General features: G+C 48.9%; 1 protein-coding gene across 1 annotated transcript in view; it reads right to left on the bottom strand.

Moving 5' to 3' along the window:
- LOC144114834 (protein phosphatase 1 regulatory subunit 3E-like) overlaps nucleotides 1–23,749 on the bottom strand; it is a 37,467-nt gene that overhangs the window by 6,960 nt on the left and 6,758 nt on the right. Inside the window, exon 2 of the mRNA XM_077648821.1 lies at nucleotides 19,360–19,613. Coding sequence (XP_077504947.1) covers nucleotides 19,360–19,613 — 254 coding nt within the window. The remainder of the gene's footprint in view (nucleotides 1–19,359; nucleotides 19,614–23,749) is intronic.

Here is a 23,749-nt window from a genome sequence, read left to right as displayed (position 1 = left end):
ACGGCCCGATCACTAACCTCCACGCTGTTGACCCGTCCTGTATTCACTAAAGTCTCCTCCTCCTCCTCTCCTCAGCGCTGTTACTGTTTCCTTTACGGCAACAGTACTTCATGTTGCAACCACTACTCTAAACACCACCATATGTGCGTTATTATACTTCTACATGAACTGCTGTTTATAAACAAGCCAAGATAAACTATAAGAGACACTGAGCGCACAGAGGCGCCACATATATCACAAAAAAAAGAAGATTTTTCCGCGGTTCCCCGAAAAAAAAAACCCGAAAATTGGGTTTTGAAATAAACACCGAAAAAATTCCGCCGAATTTTCAAGGAATAAATACCGAAAAGTCCAACCCCCTCACCGTTAGCACTGCTGTTGGGCGCTAGCTGGACGCGTGCTGCACGTGCGTTTCCTCACAGATTCGGCAACGGTGCGGAGCAATACCGATAAGCAAATAGGCCATACTGTATACTCCGTTTCATACATAGCAGGCAACGCTGTCAAAGCTAGCACGCCTGTTCGCGCAGGTCAAGTCCGCGCCCAAAAAGTAGTTCGCCATATAGCCAAAGTGAACACAGGCACATTTCGTCGCGACAAACCGTAAGTGGTGTGGCTGGCACCTCCTGGACTTCGTTATACCTCTTGCCACAGTTTCGTCCAGCCACTCACCGAGACTTCGAGAAAAAAGAATTGCACATGTGGCGATATGATGCGCGGTTGGTAGGGCCAACCGCTCTTACTAAATCCGCGCCCAAAAAGTAGTTCACACTCAGTGAAAATTACAGCCCGAGGGCCCGAACACTGGGCGCCTCACAGCATCGGCCGTGATTTTCAATGCTACCATTTCGTTGTATACCTCTCTTTGTTTTCGTCCAAACATTCGCCGGAGAAGAACAAATGATACATGGCGGACTAATACGGTTTCGCGAACGCACAGCTTCGGCAGCCTCCGCAGCGTTGCCTGCTGTGTTCCCTTGCGCAGCTAGTGTCCAACGGTACCGGTATATGTAGGGCCCTTCGTTTTCGGTTGGATTTTAACCGGAATGAGAACGGGGGGCGGAGGGGGGGGGGTAAATCGAGCGATACTTTATTACCTCAAATTCGCTCACAAATCGAGTTATTCAACAAAAGATTCCATAATCGAAATTTATCGGGACATAGTTTGAGGCAAAATGCAATTTGCTGTAAGCGCTCGTTTTGTGCGGGACATAAAATGCTGTATTTTTTTTTCGCACATTGTATTGTAAACAAAATGGACCTAGTAGGCTGCACTGCAAAACTTCTGTAGCATCACGTATTTCTTTGTTTATTTTCATTATAACTATTTCGCCGCGCACATTATCATCTACTGCGCAGCACTTCTGCGTCCGTGAAACACCCATCTGCCTTTGCTAGTACACTGCGACAACATTCATTCGACGTCCTTGCGGTCATTTTAAACGAGAACAGCCATGCAGGAGGACGCCATTAGCGTAGGTATCGCTTGACAGAGCGATGCCATTGAGACGTGTGGTGAGTACCGCGCTTTAACTTCTCGCTTCCGAAACGTACTGTTCGAACTTGGCCCCAAATTAACCGCCGTCATCAATAAGAGGTCTTAAACGAAGTTTAAAATCATCGTTTGACTGAAAACATCCCTCTGGATGTCCCAACAAGATGTCCGCCACTTTTCATGTGTGGTCTCTTCACCTTTGTCCACACGTTAAACTATGTTTCCTCGTAGGCTTATTTTGGGGTAGAAAGCAAGTTTAACCGGATTTGTAAGAAATATCGCTCGGGGTGCAAAAATCGGGTTATAATTGGTTATAATTGGTTTTTTTGGGGGAAAGGAAATGGCGCAGTATCTGTCTCATATATCATTGGACACCTGAACCGCGCCGTCAGGGAAGGGATAAGGGAGGGAGTGAAAGAAGAAAGGAAGAAGGAGGTGCCGTAGTGGAGGGCTTCGGAATAATTTCGACCACCTGGGGATCTTTAACGGCCCCGCCGCGGTGGCTCAGTGGTTAGGGCGCTCGACTACTGATCCGGAGTTCCCGGGCTCGAACCCGACCGCGGCGGCTGCGTTTTTATGGAGGCAAAACGCTAAGGCGCCCGTGTGCTGTGCGATGTCAGTGCACGTTAAAGATCCCCAGGTGGTCGAAATTATGCCGGAGCCCTCCACTACGGCACCTATTCTTCCTTTCTTCTTTCACTCCCTCCTTTATCCCTTCCCTTGCGGCGCGGTTCAGGTGTCCAAAGATATATGAGACAGATACTGCGCCATTTCCTTTCCCCATAAAAACCAATTATTATTATTTATCTTTAACGTGCACTGACATCGCACAACACACGGGGCGCCTTAGCGTTTTTGCTCCATAAAAACGCAGCCGCCGCGGTCGGGTTCGAACCCGGGCAAAAATCGGGCAAAATATAGTTTTACCCGAAAGCGAAGGGCCCCAGGTATATGGCAACGCTGAGCTAAAACATTCTAATTGAGAGTTTTGGCATAGCGGATACAGTCAAACGTTTACCACGGCCGCCAGCTGTCAGTGCGCTACGCACATGGCACCAGGCAGCCACGGGCCTGCAGAGCGCGGTAACGCGTGAACAGCGGGTTAGGAATCCGGTCGCACTTTCACTCACCGCGCAGATCGTACGCGGATAAGCACTTGACGAAGCTGTGCCACAAAAGTAAACATCTGAGGTGAAAACAGTACACAATGCGCAGGCCTCAAAGAAGGCCTCACAACATGCTCGCAGTATGCGAGGCGGCGCCTTCCGGAGGTGCAACGTTCTCATGTGCCGACCGCGCAGGCGTTGAGAACCCGCCTCCTTGTCCTCGCAATGCCAGAAACTAGCGAAGGCGAAGCTAAAACGCTTGCTGCGCAGCGAAAGAGTGCGACCGCTAAGCGACCAGACGCCAAGAGGCACGTCACCCGTCAATCGGGATGATGGACCGGCCATATGCTGTGGACTATTCGCGTAGCAGGCGCGGCCGTGACGTCGTCGGCGTGGACGAGGCCACTGGCTTTGCCGAAAGAGAGAGAGAGAGAGAGACCGAGCGGGCTTTGGTTCGAGTTTCCACCGTCTTTCGTGTAGCGCCTGACCCTAATATTTTTCAGAGGCGATCGCAACCGCCCAATTAACGCACAACACTTATTTACATAAAATGTCCAAAACAAAGCACGGCTCTCTTTATACGGTCATAAGAGTCGCAACAATGGAGACCACATGCGCGAAACAAGGAAAACGATTACGCATCACTGATGTTCTTCGCTTCTACAGGGATTGCTCCGAAGTGCATACGGCGTCGCGTTTGGCGCACCATGCCGTAGCTGAATACTCCCTCGTTCTCCTGCTGGCGACTGGGCCACAAACGGCCGTAGAGGTGGTTGTCGGCGCCCTCTAGAATTCATCATCCGCGCCCACGTGATTTAGGTGGTCCACGGAGTAGGCGCACCCACTGGGCGGAGCTCTCGCTGTCACTTCATTACTCCGCGGACAGCTGAAAAGCATGGGGTTGTGCTCGCAGTTGTAGTTGCACGACATTCTAGATGTGGCGCGGAAGCGTGCCCGCAGTGTGAAGCTTCGCGAAGCGGCCGCCATGAGCGCGCTGCAGTCGCGGCGGCGCAGGAAGGTCCGCGTGGCTGCCATTGCGGTGCATTAGTGTCGAGCCACACGACAGCGACGTCACAGCGGATACACATAGCGTGGTCGCCGCAGAGCTTGCGTCATTCTAGACGGCTCTGCGCCGTTTATTGAGGCTGCATCGCGCGTGCGATCGAGAGCGCGAACGTTTAGCCGGAGCGGCACGATGCGCCGCAGAAAATGCGGAGCCACGGCAGGCTGCAACACGCGCGAAGAAGCTAACAGCTACCGCTGATTTCGTGCAATACGTTTTTTGGCCTCGTTTCGCTGCTGACACGGAACCTGCGATTATGATGAAGGGCAAACGCCCACTCGCTGTCCGGGTAGCAGAGAAATGTTACGACAATGTTACTCTTTTGTTTAGGTCAAAAGTTAATATATTGTTCTTAATGTCCTTTTTATAAAGTTTCTGAAACGTTACAAATAAACGTCGGAATAGCCTTGCCCTAAACTTAAACATTTAAACAACATAAATAGAATTTCTCTAAGGTGGTGACCTTGTAAGCGCGTGCGTGTCCCCAATTGTGAAGGTACACAACTTCAAAGCTTTGCAAGAACCAACAACGATCGAGGAGACACACGAGATGTACAATGCACCAATACATGCAATAACTCACTCACCTGCGAGAGGATATCATGGACACAAGCTTAAATAGCCATTATCAAAGCGGTAAATGGGTAACAAGCAAACAAAATGATGGGATGCGCATGCAATATACGGCAAACGAATCCCTTTGTAGGGCCGGCGCTTGCCAATACACTTCCAATATTGGGCCGATTATCTGTGCTGCTGGGGTTTGCGATTTCCCAGAAGCCTCGTCGGCAGAAGCATACAGAAAATTCCGTCTACCTTCGCTTTTCCCAGCTTCGCTGGCAGCGACTTCCAGTGCCCTTCCTCTGACGCGCGCCGTTTGGAGGCTCGATTACGGCGCTAGCAAGAAAATTAATGGAAAGGGAAAACCACAAATCGAGGATGTCGGCAACGCATAGTAAGTACAACAAGAAACCGAGCTTAAAATACATATACTAGCACCGAAAACATGATGCATCGTGAGTTATTTAACGGTTCCTGCTCTTCTACACCACACTCTCGAGTCAGGGCACTGCATTTGAAACAGTACGCAGGGAACAACTACACTTTCAGTGCCCACAAATTGGCGCAACGCCACACTGGCACTTTCTGGTCGCTCAAGTGCGCAGCGCTTAAGTTCCTATAATTGGCAGCTTAAGCTCCTTTGTCGTGCGGGGGGGACACTGACGTTGAAACGACAACGAGCTCTTCTCACTTCCGCCAGGCGCTGGTGCGATGGCAGCCTTTTTGTAATGTGGCGCGAGCCCCATCCTTCTGCGGAGAAGGCAGGCTCGGAGCAGCGGATGCGTGGAACCGCGCCAAACTTCGTGCTTCCCCGCCTCCGCGCATGCATGGGCTGCCGTCTGCGTGCATACACGCGCACGGCTCCCGGAAGCAGCGACACAGCGGCCAAGTGGCTCGATTGCCTCGGTGCAAATTGCCGGGCCCTCGGGAGCCGCCTGTTTAGACGGGCCGCCCGCCAGACACTGGGCGGCTACAAGAGAGCCTCGTTTGGCGCGGCTCCAGGCTGCGCGACAAACGGAAACAGCCTCGGGCGCAACAAAGCGCGGCTGGCTGCCGCGTGCATGGCAGTCAATCCGTGCCTTAAAGAGCCCCGAAAGGCAGTCCTCACTCGGGCCGCCAATGACGAGCTGCGGGTTCGTTCAATGTCTTTCCGCCACTGAGCTACCAGGAACACGTGCACGCTTCCCAAAACGCACGTCGAAGGTCAGAACCGCCAAGCGGTCATATGCTACGCCTTAATGACCGTTGGCGAAAACGGTGATTTTACTCTGTGTAATAATTTAACCAATAAAGCTTCAACAGGGGTTGGGGTAAAGCGAAGCGGCTAAGCGGCCGCATTAACGGCATCCGGGGCCTCAGCAGGAGTCTCACATGCTCTGACCTCAGTGGTAACTTGGCGACCGTCTGACCATGGAGTATAGCCTTGGTGAACATAACCTCAGTTACCATGCACTTCAAGCTGGCGCTCTGAGCATGCACGCCACTTCCAACACACCAAAGCCATCTCATTAAAATGACTGGTTCGTATAGGGTTGACATAGGGCCCTTCGTATTCGGGTTCTTTCTTTTAAAGAATTCGGGGGGGTCGGTACCAATGGGGTTAATTCAGGAAAAAAATTCCAAAATTCGACTTTATCGGATCCTTTTTTGCAGCAAAAGGCAATTTAATAAAAGCACGTTCGCTTTTGTGCGGGAACAAAATGCCCCATTTCTTGCTCGAAATTTCACAGACAGCATGAAAATGGCAGGTTGCGCTCAAAAAACTGTATACCAAATCAGCTTTTGCCTAACGTATTACAACTATTGCGTCGCGTGCACTATCAATCTCCTACGCAGCACTTCCGCGTGCAAGACCTGCTTCCCTTATGCACTGCGAAAACATTAAATCAACACCAGAGCAGCCAAAGCGCAAGAGCCCTGGAGCAGAAAGTCGTTAGTCCGGATAACTCTTGACACAATTATGTCAATTCAATGTCGGGTCGGTACTCTGATCTCTCCCTTCTAAAAGGTGCTTTTCGAACTTACCCTCAAATTAAGCCACGTCAAGATCGACAAGCGCTGTATGAGGTTTAGAATAAATACTTAAACAGGAGCAGTATGCACAGGGTACCCGCTAATTTTCGTGAGGTGTCTCCAACATTGAGCAAAAAAGCGTACGTTACTTCTCTGGGTTCTTCCACATATAAATACCGTAACAAGCCTCTTATTACCGTACCCGTGTGTGTTCTGTGGGAAGGGGCACTTTCGCGTTGAAATCGGGTTTAACAACCCGATTTTTTCTTAAACACTTCGGTGTGCAAGAATAACGAAAGGCCCTTTTAATAATGTTTAGCGTCCCGAAGCTGCACGACGGCTATTCGGCTATTGAGCCGGAGTACCCGGGTTCGAACCCGACCGCGGCGGCCGCGCTTCGACGGAGGCAGAACGCAAAAAATTAAGGCGCCCGCGTGCTGTGCGATCATGACTAAACTGCCCGAAAGAAACAGGGACAAAGGCAAGAAAACACATACTGCGCTCTGTGTGTGTACGTGTTTTCTTGTCTTTGTCCCTGTTTCTTTCGCGCAGTTTAGTCATGAAGGAGAAGCACCAACTATATAGCCCGCCAGAAAACCCTTCTTGCTGTGCGATGTCAGTGCACGTTAAAGATCCCCCAGGTGGTCGAAATCATTCCGGAGCCCTCCACTACGGCACCTCTCTCTTCCGATTTCCTCCCCCCGTTTACGCGCCAGCAAAATACAGACGGTGGCGCGTCTTCTTCACAACGTGTGTCCCTCGAAGCTGTCTGCGTGCGAAACAGGGAACGAAACAGAAGGTCACGAGTGGCGCTTCGCACACCTCAACAGCGCCCGCCGCGCTTCTCGTCCAAACATCGTCGCACGTGAAAGCGGCGAGCCAATAGCGGCCGACGAAGATTTCACCTCGACAGGTGCAGTTACCGGAATTCCGGGTAACTGCAAGCATGGCACATTTTTCAACCTGCACACACTACACAAAATGTTCCCTACCCAGTACAGGGATACATGTCCATGGTGCGGGACAGCCCCCACGTTATAGCACATCACGTGGGAATGCAAGCGTAATTTCGCATTCCATAAAGTAAATAACCCAAGTGCGGAACAATGGGAGGGGGGCTTGCTCACCAGCAGCGCGCTCGCAGCCCAACGGGCAATTGTGCAGCACGCCTGCGAGGCAGCAAGACTCAGCGGTGCCCTGGAATAGGGGCGCCGACCTTGTGAAGCGGCCAGGTCTCACGACATGAAGACATCGGCCCACCGCCAATCTCTCTGAGATATAGAGCGATAAAGTTTTCCATTCCATTCCATACCGGAATTACCGAGGAGCGCGTCGCTCCTGGGGGTTTTGTACTTTCGTGAGCTCTGTTCTTCATAAAAATGACATATTTACCAATTTAACCTCCCAATCCAGCTCGACCTGGTACTCCCCTTGACATCGCACAGCACACGGGCGCCTTTTGCGCTTCGCCTCCATCGAAATGCGGCCGCCGCGGCCATGGGATTCGACCCCGCTACACCATGCTTAACAGGCGTCCGTCAAGACCACTCCGCCACGCCTGCATGACAGTATTCGTGGCGAAAATTTCCAAGCAAGCTGTTCGCTCAAGGTGCCAGTTTTGGATAATCGTTCGGCCCCCGCTTCCAGTTCTAGCTGACGCCTGTAAACGGTTCCCCCGAAAACAAAACTATACAGGGCAGGAAGAACATGCACAGACGTGCACAGACGTCGCGGGGCTAGCTCATTCAGCGCATTGGATATGATGTGCATGATGAAAAATTGGAAAGGAAACAACGTTTGCCAACAGTATACATTACTGTATGCTGTTAATTTTCGAATTAACTTTTAAGACATCTGGCACGGCTTCGTAACGTGCGTCAGAAGAACGCCCCAGCTCCATAAGAGCCAGAATTCTCCCCTTGAAACGTCCTTTCGAGATTGAGAAAATATAAACCGCCGTAGACTTTTGGACCAGAACAGCACGGTAACGCACTGCTTTGAAGACGACGAGTTTGCACGCGCCATGTTTGACTTGATCACTTGAGCTACTGCCTCTCTCTCTCTCTCTCTCTGTGCGTGCGTGTGTGTATGCTTTAATTTCCATTATTCATTTGTCGTTGAGGAACTGAATGAGCAGTGCAAGCCTCAAGAACCAGACTTGATGTGTAGGAATACAGTGTAGGAATACAGCCCTCGTGCTACAGAAATGCAAATACAAAGCGCGCATAGCCCAGAGTCAACAAGTGATAAGTGGGGACAAACCGCATTTCGATGGAGACGAAATGCAAATGGCCAATGTGCCGTGCGAGTGAGGGCGCGTTACAAAACCCCAAGGTGGTCGAAATTAATCCGAGCCCTGCACTAGGGCGCCCCCCTCCGCCTACTTTCACACCATACCTCACTCCTTACCTGCACGGCGCAGTTGAGGTGTTCGCCAAGAAGTCAGACAATTACTGCTCCCGTATTTTCCTCACAAAACACTTGCACTGCCATTCGCGTGTTCGGACCAAAAGCCTTCCGCAGTGCCGTCATAGCTGCCTTCTCCTCTTGACAGCGTCACATTTAGCTGAGACTAGTCCTGCCCACGAGTTTGGTGCCACTTTGTCGCTTATTAAGCCTGTTCAGCGTAAATGGTGCAGACCGGGGCTTATCATTTGTGAATCCTTTTAAGGTAGCGCCAGCCTACTGAACGTCGCTTACAGGCAGGACATTATATTACGTATTCACTTTTATTGTACAACCTAACGTATATCACTCACAGAAGCCCAATGTGTCAATATATAGGCGGTGCTGGCAGGCCACCCTTCTTTAAGGGCCCCTTCGTTTAAGGACCCCTCCTAACGAATGTCGATCGCAGACTGCGCAGCCTGTAATCGCTATTTTAATGCGAAATCATTATATGCCGCATTAGCATTAAAGGCAGCGTCCGCCGTCCATTGCACGAAATTCGAAGCATGTCAGAACGCCAATGTACGATGTCACAACACATGTAAACGAACATTTACAGTCATCAATGATGAAATGTAACGTACAATGACCTACTAAAGTCATGACTCGTAGTCATAGTTATGACTCAGCACTTTACAAGTAAGGTAATGTAAGGTGTACAGGTTTATGGGGGTTTAACGCCCCAAACGGACGCAGGCTATGAGACGCCCTAGTGAAGGGCACCGGAAATTTCTACGAACTGGGGTTCTTTAACGTGCACTGACATCGCACAGTACACGGGCCTCTAGAATTTCGCCTCCATCGAAATTCGACCGCCGGGGCCGGGATCGAACCCGCGTCTTTCGGGTCAGCAGCCAAGCGCTATAAACACTTGAGCCACCGTGGCGGCACGTAAAGTGTGGAGTTTGCGCAAAGTATGCATAGTCAAAGTCATGACTCATAATCATTGTACAATGTAACATGATTCAACACTTCTGCGATGTAGCATTACTCAGCACTTCACAAGTACCGTAGTCATGACGCATTACTCAGCACTTCACATCCGCCACATAGCATGACTCAGCACTTACAAGTAACGTAATGTAAGGTGTACAGTTTGTCATGACACGTAGTCATTCCACGACTCATAGTGATTATGCAATGTATCATGACTCAGCACTTCACAAGTCATGTAATGTAAGGTGTATAGTTTGTACAAAATATGCATAGTCATAATCACGACTCATGAATTTTAACTCCGCAACGTAGCATGACTCAGCACTTCATTTATGCAACGTATACAGTTGACTCTGCACTTAACAGGTACCGTAATGTAAGGTGTACGAGTTTTAGACATCGCTCACGATAAAGTCATTCTGCAAAATATCACGACTCAGCACTATACAAGTAACGTAATGTACGGTGTACAGAGTTCATACAAAGTATTCATAATGATGCTTCATAATCATTGTGCAACGTAGCATGACTCAGCGCTTTAATGCTCTCGCATTCTCACTCGCAAGCATTCTTAAGTGTTTCTGGCGAATTTTGTTGTTGTTGAAGAACGGACATCACATGTTTGCTTGTGTGTTTTGTTTGAAATGATGCGCTATAGGCATAAATTTCATGCACTCCGTATTTTGCTCACTTTACATGCAATAACATTAATTAGTATTAACAACGCCCATTACTGAACAGTCAATACATTGCTCTTTCGAATAAGGTAGAACTTGTTTCTATATATCTCAAGCGGGAGGGCCACATCAATGGCGCAAACATTGTATAAAACGGCCAGTGGCCGTTTTATAAATACCCTGGTGGCTCAACACCACGATTACGTCGCTACATAATTGGGCAGCCACAAAGGGCGCGTTTCTGTCACAATATATAGGCGCCGGCTGCAAGCGGCGCACTCGCGGTTTCGTCGAGAGCAATGCGATGCCGGACGACAGTCGCCTGACTCCGAAGTCTGGCTACGCGAGATCTCCGAGCGGCACCGACAGCTGCTTCTGCCGGCTTTCCCCGTAACCACCGGGAAACGGTGTCCTTCGCTAAGCCTATGGGCTACGAAAGTCGAGCTGCGACCTCGGAAGCAGAAAATTCAATAAAGTCAGCACCGTAAGAATTGTCGACGAACGCAGTGGAGAAAAAAAAAGCTGTAATTATGGTAGTACCGGCGGCGAGTATGCGGCTCTCGTGGGGTCCCTCTACATCACAACAAAAAATGCGCCCTTAATTTGTCCTTACCGCGCCAAAGTCGTTCAATTTGAACAATGACACATTTTGAGCAATCCAAGCCGCTTCTGGACAGGTAAAGCTATTCGGTACAATGGAAACGGTCTGGACTTAAGTTTCGGATTGCTTTTTTTTTTTCGTCAGCCGCACAAGGGAGTATTTTTAAACTTTGCTCGAAAGGTGTCAGCACGGAGTGATCGCGCAAGCATGGCGTCCTCTTCTCGCACTGACCGTGCTCAGCAGCAACGGTGTTTTCGCGATTTCCCAGCATCGACATATCTGACTATATACAGGAGGTGCAAGTGACAACCTTCTGCGAAAAGATGACGCCCAGCTGCCTTGTTTTATTCCGGACAGAGGTGACTGCTCCTCTCAGTCCGGACCATCGACAGGTGTCCGCCTGTAAATTTCGTTTCCGCCGTTGCCGAGGAGATTTAACTGCTTTCGGGGCCTCTCTGAAGGCGTACCGGGCATGTTCTGAACGATGCCGTGCCACCTTGCAACAGTGCAGCGGACACAGTTGTCTGCAAGACTGCCCCCAGGGGACCACCTTGGCACAGCACTGCGGAGAAGCCCAAAGCGCTGCACGCAAGCGAATGATTTTTCTTCTTTTTTTTTTTGCTGACCGGAAAGTTTAGCATCAAAAGTTCTGAAACTTCGAATACTCACTTTTGGCAAAGTAGCGCATTAAAAGGATATTCTGATTTTTTTTATTCTCATATTTTCCGACTGGATGTGGTTAATATTTTCGTTACTTTTGCGCGAGTCTCGTGTTCCCCCCCCCCCCCCTTTCTTTTTTCTTTCATGAGCAACTTTTTTTTTTCTTTGTATCATTGCAAAGAGAATTCTATTAGGTACCGCCGTCAGCACGCTAAACGCGAACGCTCGACTGCGCGTCCTGCGCTGATATTACAGCCCCTCAACGCTGCGGGCTGAGTCCGAGACCATGCTGCACGGTTTGCTTGCGGCGGTTGGAGATAGCGCGTGCCCTGCTTCCACCCTAGTATACTGTCTCAGACCCAGCGGACGACACCCAGCGAAGCTAATGTCTGTGGAAGACACGCGCTCGAGCGTTCGTGTTAGGCGTGATTACAGTGCTACAGTATACATGATATGCTGCAATAACGAAAAAATTTTAATTAATAGGAGAAAAAAAATTATTCGCACGTACCACCCTCAAATTGACTGTTTTCCCGCGGTAAGGAAAAGGTTAAGGGCGTAGCGCTGCTGCGACAAGCTTTCCAGACCCGTAACCTTGTATCGTTTTTTTTTTCCAGGTTGTGCACCTTTCTAAGGTGTGCAGGTGCAAGGCTGCTGCAGCTCCATGGGGTGCAAGGGCGTACAGGTGCTTTTAGACTTACTGGACAACTTTCCAGTTGTTCATTAAGCATGCATCTAATACGATGCAAGCTATTCGAACTCTCGATTAAAAGATAATTTCAGATTTTCGCTTAAGGCTATGTTTCTGAGTTGCGCAGGCACAGCTTGAGAGTTGGGTCAACTGTCTTTGCCCAAGTGCCAAGCACCACTGATTCAATTGATGGGTTTACTTATAAGGGGTATATAAAAGCGGAGGAAGTAACCGCACGTGTCATCAAGAAGTTCGGGGCGTGCTGCTGCAGTGTGCTTCCTTGTTAAACTCTCTCCCTTCGGCAGCACTGAACGGCTCATTCCAATGACGACTCACTCTGATGGCGTTCTCCTGGTCCACATGTGTGGCACGTGCTAGCATCGTGTTGCTGTGTTAGCAGGTACGCTCGAGGTTGGTCTTCCCTGGGGGGCTTTTTGAGTTTTGGAACATTCTTGGAAGAACATATATCTCTATCATTTTCATTTTCGCGGTTACTATACGAGTCTAATGCACACTGACAAAGGCCGTCCGCATTTTATAGCGAGCTGGCTGTTCAGCTTCCCGTTACCATGACGGGAAGCTCTGTTTCTGGGGTGCATGCACTCATAACGGTTATGAGTGCATGCACCCAAAAAGGAGCTGGAGGAGGAGGACAAAAATGACGGATGATTTAGCGTGGCTGGGCCAAATGCGAATTAAGTACGCTCGGACTTCGGTTTTTACTTCGGTTTAGGTTTAATAATAATAATTGGTTTTTGGGGAAAGGAAATGGCGCAGTATCTGTCTCATATATCGCTGGACACCTGAACCGCGCCGTAAGGGGAGGGATAAGGAAGGGAGTGAAAGAAGGAAGAAGGAGGTGCCGTAGTGGAGGGCTCCGGAATAATTTCGACCACCTGGGGATCTTTAACGTGCACTGACATCGCACAGCACACGGGCGCCTTAGCGTTTTTCCTCCATAAAAACGCAGCCGCCGCGGTCGGATTCGAACCCGGGAACTCCGGATCAGTAGTCGAGCGCCCTAACCACTGAGCCACCACGGCGGGTGCGGTTCGGTTTAGGTTCTCGGGGCTCGGTTTAAGAGGCCATGGCGATAGCAGTGTGTTCTGAATCCATCGCGCACGGATGGAAGTCGATGAAGACAATGACATACCCAAAGCATAGCGCGAGAGACTGCCAGTTACTGCGCCACTTCCTTTCCTCAAAAACCAATTTAATTTTACTTTGTAGCGCACGCGGTAGCACTAAAATTAATAATCAGCGGTTTTTGAGGAAAGGTAATGGCGCAGTAACTGGCTCGCTTCTCGGTGGACACCTAAACCACGCCGAGAGGGAAGGGAAGGTGTAACTGAAAGAAGAAAGAGTGAAATAGGTGCCATAAAGGAGGGCACCCGAACCATTTCGACCACCTGAGGATCTTTAAAGTGCACTGACATCGCACTGCACACGGGCGCCTTTCCGGGTCGATGGATGTATTTATTTATTTATTTATTTATTTATTTATTACAATTACCTAAAGCGCCCATTGGGCATTATCGTGTGTGTGTGTGTGCGGGGGGGGGGGGGAGGGGGGGGGGGTTAACTGCAAACATAAAGACTGCAAAACAAAAATTGCAAACAGAAAAGCGGAAGCGAAAGCATACAATCAGTTCTAAAGCAAAAAAAGAAAGAAAATAACTCAAACGGTCATTTTAACAAACAGGACGGAAACACAGTCAATGCCAAATGTAAATGACACACAGAACAAAAAAAAATTTTACCCAGTTTCACAATGAAGTACACTGCATGTAAGGTAAAACAGGTTCAAATAATGTTCTCGATGGCAGGTGAGAAATTAGGCGCAGATACTACCTCATCCGGGAGTAAATTCCAATCTGAAAATGAGCGCGGGAAGAATGAAAACTTAAATTCATTGATGCGACTTTGACATGGCCTGATTTTTTTTTAATTGTCCCGTCTCTTAGACTGATAATGAGGTTGATTAAATATGTGTTCCTACCGATTCCTGTGTTACCGTTGTTAATGTTGTTCGAAGCGTGCGGAGAGCAGTTTCCAACCCAGACTTTCCCTGATTTGAGAATCTCTAATCTTGAAGTCGTAGTTCCCGGGTTCGAACCCGACCGCGGCGGCTGCGTTTTTATGGAGACGAAACGCTAAGGCGCCCGTGTGCTGTGCGATGTCAGTGCACGTTGAAGATCCCCAGGTGGTCTAAATTATTCCGGAGCCCCCCACTACGGCACCTCTCTCTTCCTTTCTTCTTTCACTCCCTCCTTTATCCCTTCCCTTACGGCGCTGTTCAGGTGTCCAACGATATGAGACAGATACTGCGCCATTTCCTTTCCCCCAAAAAACAAATTATTTATTTACAGATGCCCGTGACGAATCTTGCAGCCCTTTTTGAACACGCTGTAATTTATCTTCAAGGGTTTTTGTGAAAGGGTCCCAAGCTATGCATGCGTATTCTAACACCGGCATGATATTTGAGAGGTACAATGTTTCCTTCAGGGCTTTGGTGCACACTTGAAATTTCTTTCAAAAATGTGTAAAAGGCGACATGCCTATGTAGTTTGAATACGATTTGATTAGTTGGAATATGATGGATGGAATGGATGGATGGATGGATGGTAGAAGCGTCCCCTTCGAAGCGGCGTGGTGGCAGCTGCCACCATGATCGATCGGCTTTATTTTTTTATATTACAGCGAAAGCTTTACTGGCCGAGAACTTGCGATTTCGCCGTGGCGGTGCTCCGAAGAGGCACATGACGTCACAACGCGCGCCTCGCCGCGCCTTTCCTTCTCTGATTGTTTTTTCGGGGCGAGCTAGATGGTCAATTGTTGAGCATGCCTTTTTAAAACCGCACTATGGATGTCAAGAAGTTCGCGAGCTTCAAGGACAAAATTTAATCTGATATTTAGGACACTTTCAAAAGATTTGACGAGACAGCTTGTAAAGGCTATTGGCCTGAAGCTGCTAGGGGAGGTTAGCAGCTTTGCAGGCTTCAAAAATGGTACTATAGCGGCTCTTTCCTATTTGTTGGGTATTTCTCCTTCTATGAATATCTTGTTAAAGAAATTCAACAGTGCTTCTATGGCAGGCTTGGAGAGATGGGCAAGCATTTCGTAGTGCATCTGGCCGTGTCCTGGAGCAGTTTTTTTTTTCCCGGCATACAGTACTCTATTGATTTCTTGGGGGGTAATTATACTATTGTATCTTCCATTAAGACCTCCACTTTTTGGGAGCCTGTGTTTTTCGGCTGTGGGTTTGTATTTTAGAAATGACTGGCTACAGTGTGAGGGACTTGAAACCGCAGCAAAGTACTCCCCCAGTATGTCTGCCTGTTCTGCTATACTTGTTTGTGTACCTTGTCTTGTCAGAAAAGGAACTGTGAAGGGTGAGTAGCTACCATTCAATTTTTTAACCCACTCCCACAATTTTTTCGACGAGATCTGGCTGTTTATAGATTAAATATAACTTTTCCATGAGGCTTTCTCGACGCTGCGACGGACGTACCGAGCTTCAGCTCTGAATTTTTTTTTTAATTTACGAAGTTTTCCTGTTTCGGGTACCTTCTAAATATACCCCCATGCTTTGTTTTGTTGTTTTTTGCTTTCTTGCACTCTTCTGTCCACCACGTTTTGTGGTTTTGTCGCACAACCCCAGAGGACTTAGGAATAGCTAATTGTGCGGCAGCTATAATGCAATTTGTGAATTTTTCATTTATCTCGTGGATGTCAAGATTATCTAAAATAATTTTTTCTAAGAGGCTTCTGCTGTAAAAAGTTGCCAGTCTGCTAGATGAAGTTTCCAACGTTGCGGTTTTGTTGGGATTATTTCCGGTGGACATGTTAAGCTAATTAGTACAGGGAGATGATCGCTGCCATATGGGTTGTCGATGACATCCCATTTAAAATCACTAAAAACAGACGGTGAACTAAACGATAAATCTAAACAGCTCATTTTTCCTGTGCTTGGGGAGCAATATGTGTGCTTTCCCGAACTCGATTTAAACAGCTCATTTTTCCTGTGCTTGGGGAGCAATATGTGTGCTTTCCCGAACTCAGTAGACAGACATTATTGCACAGAGTAAAATCTTCTAAAATGCGACCTCTAGTGTTAGTTTCCTCACTTCCCCAGAAAGAGGAATGCGCATTAAAATCCCCGACTAACAAATATGGCTCTGGTAGTTGTTCTAGAAGTTTTTCTAGGTCATGCAGTGTAACTGTTAGTTGTGGCTCGAGATAAATGGAACATATTGTGATGATTTTAAAATGAACAACTGTGGCTGCGACGGCTTCATATTTGGTTTTTAATTTGATTTCACAGGTTGGAAGATGAGACTGAACGATAAACGCGACACCTCTAGAGAGCCTTACTCGCTTGCTCTCGGTCACACCGAAAGACTTTATAATTTTTTTTAAATGTTTGTATGTTTTGAACCTAGGTTTTTTCCCTGAAGGCATAATGCCACAGGGGAAAGAGAGTTTAAAATATCTGTCACATCGCTGTAGTTTGTTAAAAGTCCTCGACAGTTCCAACTAATTAGGAACGCCATGTTGAATGAGCTTTGGGAGTGCAGTTAAACCTATGTTCCTGGTTTTGAGGGTCCTGTTACCAGGGTCCTCTCCTTTCCTTTCCACTCAAGAGAGCTGTGCCGCTGCTGCAGCGAGGCAGAGTTTTGTGTTGTGTCCATTGCCTCACTAGAGGCACTGGACAACCGCGGGGAACCCGCGGTACAGGGGGAAGCCTTGCGGGCTGCCGACTGAGGAGCCGGCGGGCCCATTTTCAGAGGTGGCAGGGCAGCCTTTGCTGCGTCTGCCAGGCGTGGGGATGGCCCTGCCAGAGGCTTTGCATGGACAGTGGCCAGAGCCGGGTGTGGTGCTTCAGCCCTATGCACCACATCCGCGAAGTTTGTCTTTTCCGTAAATAGAAATGGATTTGCGAGTGCCAACCCTTTTCTGGCTTCTTTGAAAGTTATGTTTTCTTTTGTTTTCAGGGTTATGATTTCTTTTTCATTTTTCCATCTTGGACAAGACCTAGAGTAAGCAGGGTGGCCTCCTTCGCAGTTGGCACAAGGGGACGCCACTGCATCGCAGTTCTCAGCTGCATGTTCTCTTGAGGCACATTTCGCACAGGTTTTATGACCGCGGCAGCTGTTTGACCCATGGCCATATCTTTGACAGTTAAAGCATCTGCGGTGGTTGGGCGTGTATGTTTGAACTTGGATTTTCAGGTAACCTACGTCTATTGTTTCGGGTACTGTGCTTGCATAGAATGTGAGGATCATGCGCTCAGTAGGAATTTCTTTATCGTCTTTTCTGATTGTGACTCTTTGAACATTCACCACATTTTGGTTCACGAGACCATCCAACATTTCTTTTTTCAGTGATGTGGAGGAAGCCCGGGTCGGAAATTACGCCACGGACGGTATTCAACGATCTATGTGCAGTGATAGTGATAGGTACTTCTCCAATGGACTGAATGTTCGAGAGCTTTCCTTGCTGCGATTCATTATCAAGTTCGAGTAGCAGGTCTCCACTGCCAATTTTACTTGCTTTGTACTTTAAGCCTATGCCATCTGTCAGGCATTTTTGTACTCGGAAGGAAGACAAGACTCGGGCTGGCTGTTCTTCAACTTCGGAATGTATTACGTGATACTTGGCAAAGCTTTTCTTTGTTCTTTGCATGAAATCTGCAGTGGCATCGGTCCGCCTCCTTTTGTCGGGGCGATCAGTTTTTGAGGAATGGGAAGCCATAAAATGGATATGTGGTTCGGCAACGGTGCCAACCGCCCACCATGGAGGCCCAACGAGGGGACGGGACCGGAACTTAGAACAAAGCCCTGCCCACGCCAGCTCTACACCGCCGCTATAACCCAATCTGAAGTAACTCAGGATAGTTACCCACACAGGGTTAACCCTCGCCGCCAAGAAGAAGGAGAAAGTAATTAAGAGAGGAGAAGACAAGAGAGTTGTAAGAAAGAGATAGGAAAGTGAAAGATGGAGGGGAGGATAGGAAAAGGCGACGGCCGATTCCCCCCGGTCGGGTCAGGCCGGAGGTGCCATCTACAGGAAGCTGGGGCCAAAGTGGTGTGTTGCCTCCGCCGAGGGGCCTTTAAGGTCCAAACGCTCGGCATCGGCTCAACCACCAGGATCCCCTTTTCCCCGGACACGGCTATGCCACGCACGGCTAGGCGCGGGTGCTCGGGTCCGTGGTGATGCACTGTTCACCATCATCCCCCTGCGGGGATGTCCCTGCGGATGCTCGGGAACCCGCGGTGTCGCCACTCACCAACGCCTGCAAGCTGCAGACGCCCCCCTGCGGGGTTAAATACATTTTTAATCCTACACTTCTAACCTTATGTCAGCGCTCTGCTTTGGGGCACCAATCTTCAAATAGCTTTTTGCTAACTTCCACCGCTTATGACCATTGTTGCCTCTAAACCCTATAGGGCCTTCAGGGAGAGCGAGTGTGCCTGCATCGACATCCGGATGGATACTATCACATTCGAGTATAAGATGTTTACGAATGACGACGCTATCTGAAAGCGGCAAATAAAAACTGTTGCTTATATGTTGCCATGGTCTTCTGAAGAGCGTCTTTTCTTTGCTTATTTTACTTTAATTTATCCGCCAGACTGTTACATCTAAGAATCTTTGTTATAGCATCTGTTTCACTTATTTTGTTGCCAGGCGGTCGTGTGTGTATTAACAAACTCGAAGTTTGCAACTTTAACACAGTTTACGCTATTAATAGATCGCAGGCGGCCCAGCAATACGTGAACAACCGAATTTTGGCCACATCGGACCACCGTTTTATGACAGATGGACCTTATGGGAAAAGTTTCGCGAATGGCAATATCAAAGCGCTCTGCCACAGAAATTGGCAGTGCCATTCAAACCCCGTCGATCTGTACTTGCAACTATAAAACAATCCAGACCTAAAAAGGTGCAATGCATAGCCACTGACATTTGACCCCTTACTATAGCGGGTTCAAGGACGCAAGCTATACACACAATGCACCTATAAGGGTGCGTATTTCTCTACAGTGTAAGGTACACGCTTCAGAGCGCGCCGCCGTGTTCCCGTGCCCAGAGGCGACCCACGTACCTTGTCCCGGTGAACGCGCTGTCGCAGCTCGTGCCCGGAGGCGAGCGTGAACTCGGGCTCGAGCACGGGCGGCGCGGTGCTGGGAGCCGGCTGCGGAGTCCGGATGCGGTGCACGAGGCGGCGCACGTGCTCCAGCTCCAGGCCCAGCGCGTCCGCGAAGGTGACCAGGCGGCCCCGGCGGCGCCGCTCGGTCCAGCCGGCGGGGCTCTTCTTCGGGGGCCCGCGGCGGAGGATGCCGCGCACCGCGCCGTCCGCTGCGCAGTGGACACCAGCGTCACAGCGGTGGGCGACTGCGCACAGCCTCGGACTGCTTTGTACTGGAGTTCTTCCCCCAAGTTTAGGGACAGAACCAGCGAGGGGGCGCCAGCGTCGATTAGAAGGCAGCAAGCTGGTATTTCTCCCAGGAAAGAATCCTTGCACGCAGAGAGGTTACTCGTTAACCACGTCTTACACGAGGAGACAGTTTAATTAAGCCGGACGAAGAGTGGAACAGAGCTATGAAATACGTGCCTATCAACTACTCTCTCTTCTGCTCTCTCTTCTACTCCCTTCGTTTTTAACGACAAACATTGACGAGTGTTGCCACTTATTAGCCATGCTTCCCTTGCGATGTTAGTACTTTTTGTTACCCCGCGTTACCGTGTGCTTTTCAGACTAGAATAATCCCCAGTTCACTCCTGTATTACAATTTGTATGTTCCTTTCTTCTTAATAATAATTGGTTTTGGGGAAAAAGAAATGGCGCAGTATCTCTCATATATCGTTGGACACCTGAACCGCACCGTAAGGGAAGGGATAAAGGAGGGAGTGAAAGAAGGAAGGAAGAAAGAGGTGCCGTAGTGGAGGGCTCCGGAATAATTTCGACCACCTGGGGATCTTTAACGTGCACTGACATCGCACAGCACACGGGCGCCTTGCCTCCATAAAGACGCAGCCGCCGCGGTCGGGTTCGAACCCGGGAACTCCGAATCAGTAGTCGAGCGCCCTAACCACTGAGCCACCGCGGCGGGTATTCCTTCCTTTCTTCTTTTTTTTTTGTTTTGTACTGTATCACTCTCCTCTATAATGCCCTCTGGGTCAAGAGGGTAACTGAAATAAATTAATAAACAAAAAAATAAACTAATAAATAAAAAATGGAATGCATTTAACGTCTATAACGCCGCCTTTTGGCGTCCGCGGAGGGCCCACGCCTTTTTAAGCAGACACGGTATAAGTGATCTTGGCAATTAAGCTTCCTATATTGCTTTCAGAGGCCAGGAGCGATGATTGTAAAACGTCGAACGGCGTGGAAATGCGCATTCCTTGAGTCCCCTCGTACCAACAGTGGCACCGTAAAGCCTGTTAGCTCTGTGGGAAAAAAAAAATTAAGTACGTGTTGGGTTTGTCGCGACTAGCTCAGTTCTCACCGTGCAACTATTATCGGCAGTGACAGCTGCGATGCAAGAGCGCTTCATGCATTTGCCTGCGTTTCCAGCGTTGTCAAAGAAAATGCATCGTAGTACATAGGTATTGACTTTGAAAAGTTGATGCGGGGGTTACTGTGAATTACTTATTTTCCGCGAGCCCAATATTTCGCGAATTCGGCCGAAGTCGCATAGTCAGAATATTTCGCGAGCACTAAATTTCACGAAGCACAGGCGATCGAAATCGCGCAACCCCTGGTGCTCCATTCGCCCAGATTATTCGCGGAACCAATTTTTGGCGAGGTCTCTGCGATTCGCGAAAAACGCAAAAATTAGTTTTTTTCGCTACAGTCGCAGCGTATAGTGCCGTGACGCACTGCTTACTTTTCGTAGTAGTAGTAGTGGTTTATTTAAAAAAAATAACATAAAAGGAAGGTAAAAGATTTTTGCTAGCCCCGGCATCTGCCATCACGTGCGGCGGCACCTGAGCTGGGGCAGCGGAAAGAAAGGATAGCAGGCAGGTGGGAGAAATGAAATAAAAGAGGTGAGGGGACAGAAGAAAGACATGGGGGGAGGTAAATAGTACACTACATAAAATAAATATACACTGCATAAAAACATTAAAAGTGAACACTATAAATGCAAAATAAATATACTATATACATTATTACACAAAGAGTCAAAATTACTTTTCGTCCATCGCCTGCTTTTTATGGCAGTGCAGCAGAGGCTAGGCAGGAAAGGGGAGGGGACGGTCCTTTGTCCCCATGCTGTGGGGAGTGTGCTCTTCAGCGCTACTGACCGCGCACCTCCCCTCATCCCTCCGCACCCCTAGCCCGAACAACGAATCACCCACTCCCCACTGCACGGAGACAAAAGGCCGCCTCCTTCCCTTTCCAGTCGGAACAGCCTTAATGCTTCAGCTATTCTATCGAATACTGGCTTCCGGTACCACGCACCACCTTGACGTCGTTGAACAGAGAAACTCTTAGACTGTTTTTAATTGGTCCCGTAATGCTTGTCTAAATAAGGCATCTCTGGATTGGGCTAGGATATGTGGCCATGCTTTCGTTGTGTGGTTTCTTTTTTACGCTTTTATGCTGGTCATGGAACTTTTGCGTAATGCTACGCAGTGCCGCGTCGATTGGAGCGCGGTCTTCTTCTACTCGGATAGCCGCATAGATCACCGACTTCTCGGCCTGTAGAACAGGCGCGAAAAGCGCCAGGAAAGCGGCGAATTTGTATCTGAATTACTCTTTGTCTGTTTGACAAATAAAGGGGAAAAACGTTGCAATAACTTACACGCTAACGGCGATCTAGCGAATACTGGCGGAATACATTTAATGCTTTGAGGTGCTGACTACATCGACAAACACTGAGGCAATGATGAATGCACCTATTGCTCTATCTGAGCACCATGTAGTGTATGCCATGCATCGGATGTACGCTAATAACAGCGCACACACTACAAGCAATGCACTCTGGGTGTCTTTGTTGTGCGGGTGTTGGCATAGGTTTGTGCGCACTCCCGACCACGGCTCCGTACACACTGATCGTGGCACCTAGCCAACCACTTAAAGGCACGCGTGACGTCACACGCTCCGCCTATTTCTGGAGCTCCCACAGACCTTGTGGTCGGGTAGCATTGTATGCTTTTTCTTCAGCGGACGTGACGGATTGCAATGCCTTTCTTCTATTTATTCTTCTAACGGGTACTCCGGCCCATAGGCATGATTCCACTCTCTAAACAGCACAGCACCACGACTTCATCGAGGCACCCTACAACTTCCAGTTACGTAGCGCAACCTAACAGGAAAAAAGGGAAAATTTTATGAGAACGGATAAGAGTACATGATGATGATGATGATGATGATGATGATGATGATGATGATGATGATGATGATGGTGGTGGTGGATTTTTATGGCGTAAGGGCATCTGTGGCCAGGGTAAGAGTACAATTAAAAGGCTTCGTATACGCGTCGCTTTCGTGACGCTATGTGTTAGTGTTGTGTTTTTACGCGTGGGACGACTGTTCGAATCCCCTCAGTTGACTTAGCTTTCTTTTTTTTGTGTGCTTGAAATTACCGTGCAAATTATTTACGATCCCCCTGTGTGTGTGTTAACATTTAGGTAAGCTATTGAGGTGCATCTGAGCTTAAATCGCAGTTTGAGACGAAGTTTGGAGACGAGCTCGAAGGCCCAACCAGAAGTTAAGGTTCTGGGCCCTAGAGAACTAAATTATGCCTCCCATAGAAGTATATGCTTCCTATCAAGACTGTCTTCCATGCTTACTACGTTGTACGCGGGAAATGGCATGCAGCCACAGCTGGGCTTTTGAACCAAGAGGCCCACTCTCGAAGGCGAAAATCCACTGTAATAAAGTTCCCGTAAGTCCATGTTTCTATCGAGTCTGTACCCGCGGCGGTATAGCTCAGTAGTTAAAGCTTTCACCTGTTGATCACGAGGACGCATTGGCTGCGCTTCAATGGAGATGAAATGCAAAAGACGTCCATGTACTGTGCGACGTCAGTGCCAGAGGTGGGCATCCTCACGAAGGCGAGCCCTCATGAGGGCGCCCTCACCCTCACCTCATGAGGATTTCACTCTGTGAGGCGAGGGTGAGTGCGGGAGGATGGGCGCATGAAAATTCGTGAGGACGAGGGTGAGGGAGGAAAGACATGGTGAGGTGAGGGCGAGGGAGGGAGGACATCATGAGGTGGGGGCGAGGGAGGGCAAGATGGACGGTTTGTGGGCGAGTGTGGTGGCCCGAACAGTACTCCGGGCTAACGTTTTTTTGTGATTTGTGAGGGTTTAACGTCCCAAAGAGACTCAGGCTATAAGGGACGCCGTAGTGGAGGGCTCCGGAAATTTCGACCACCTGGGGTTCTTTAACGTGCACTGAGCGCGCACAGTACAAAGCGCAGCCCGTTATGAATTCCCTTCCTAAAGCGCTAGTTCTTGGGGTGAAGGTTCCCGGGGAAGACGCA

The sequence above is a fragment of the Amblyomma americanum genome, chromosome 1 (genome assembly GCF_052857255.1).
Source record: "Amblyomma americanum isolate KBUSLIRL-KWMA chromosome 1, ASM5285725v1, whole genome shotgun sequence".
Classification (NCBI taxonomy): domain Eukaryota; kingdom Metazoa; phylum Arthropoda; class Arachnida; order Ixodida; family Ixodidae; genus Amblyomma; species Amblyomma americanum.
This window is presented reverse-complemented; position numbering and strand designations above follow the sequence as displayed.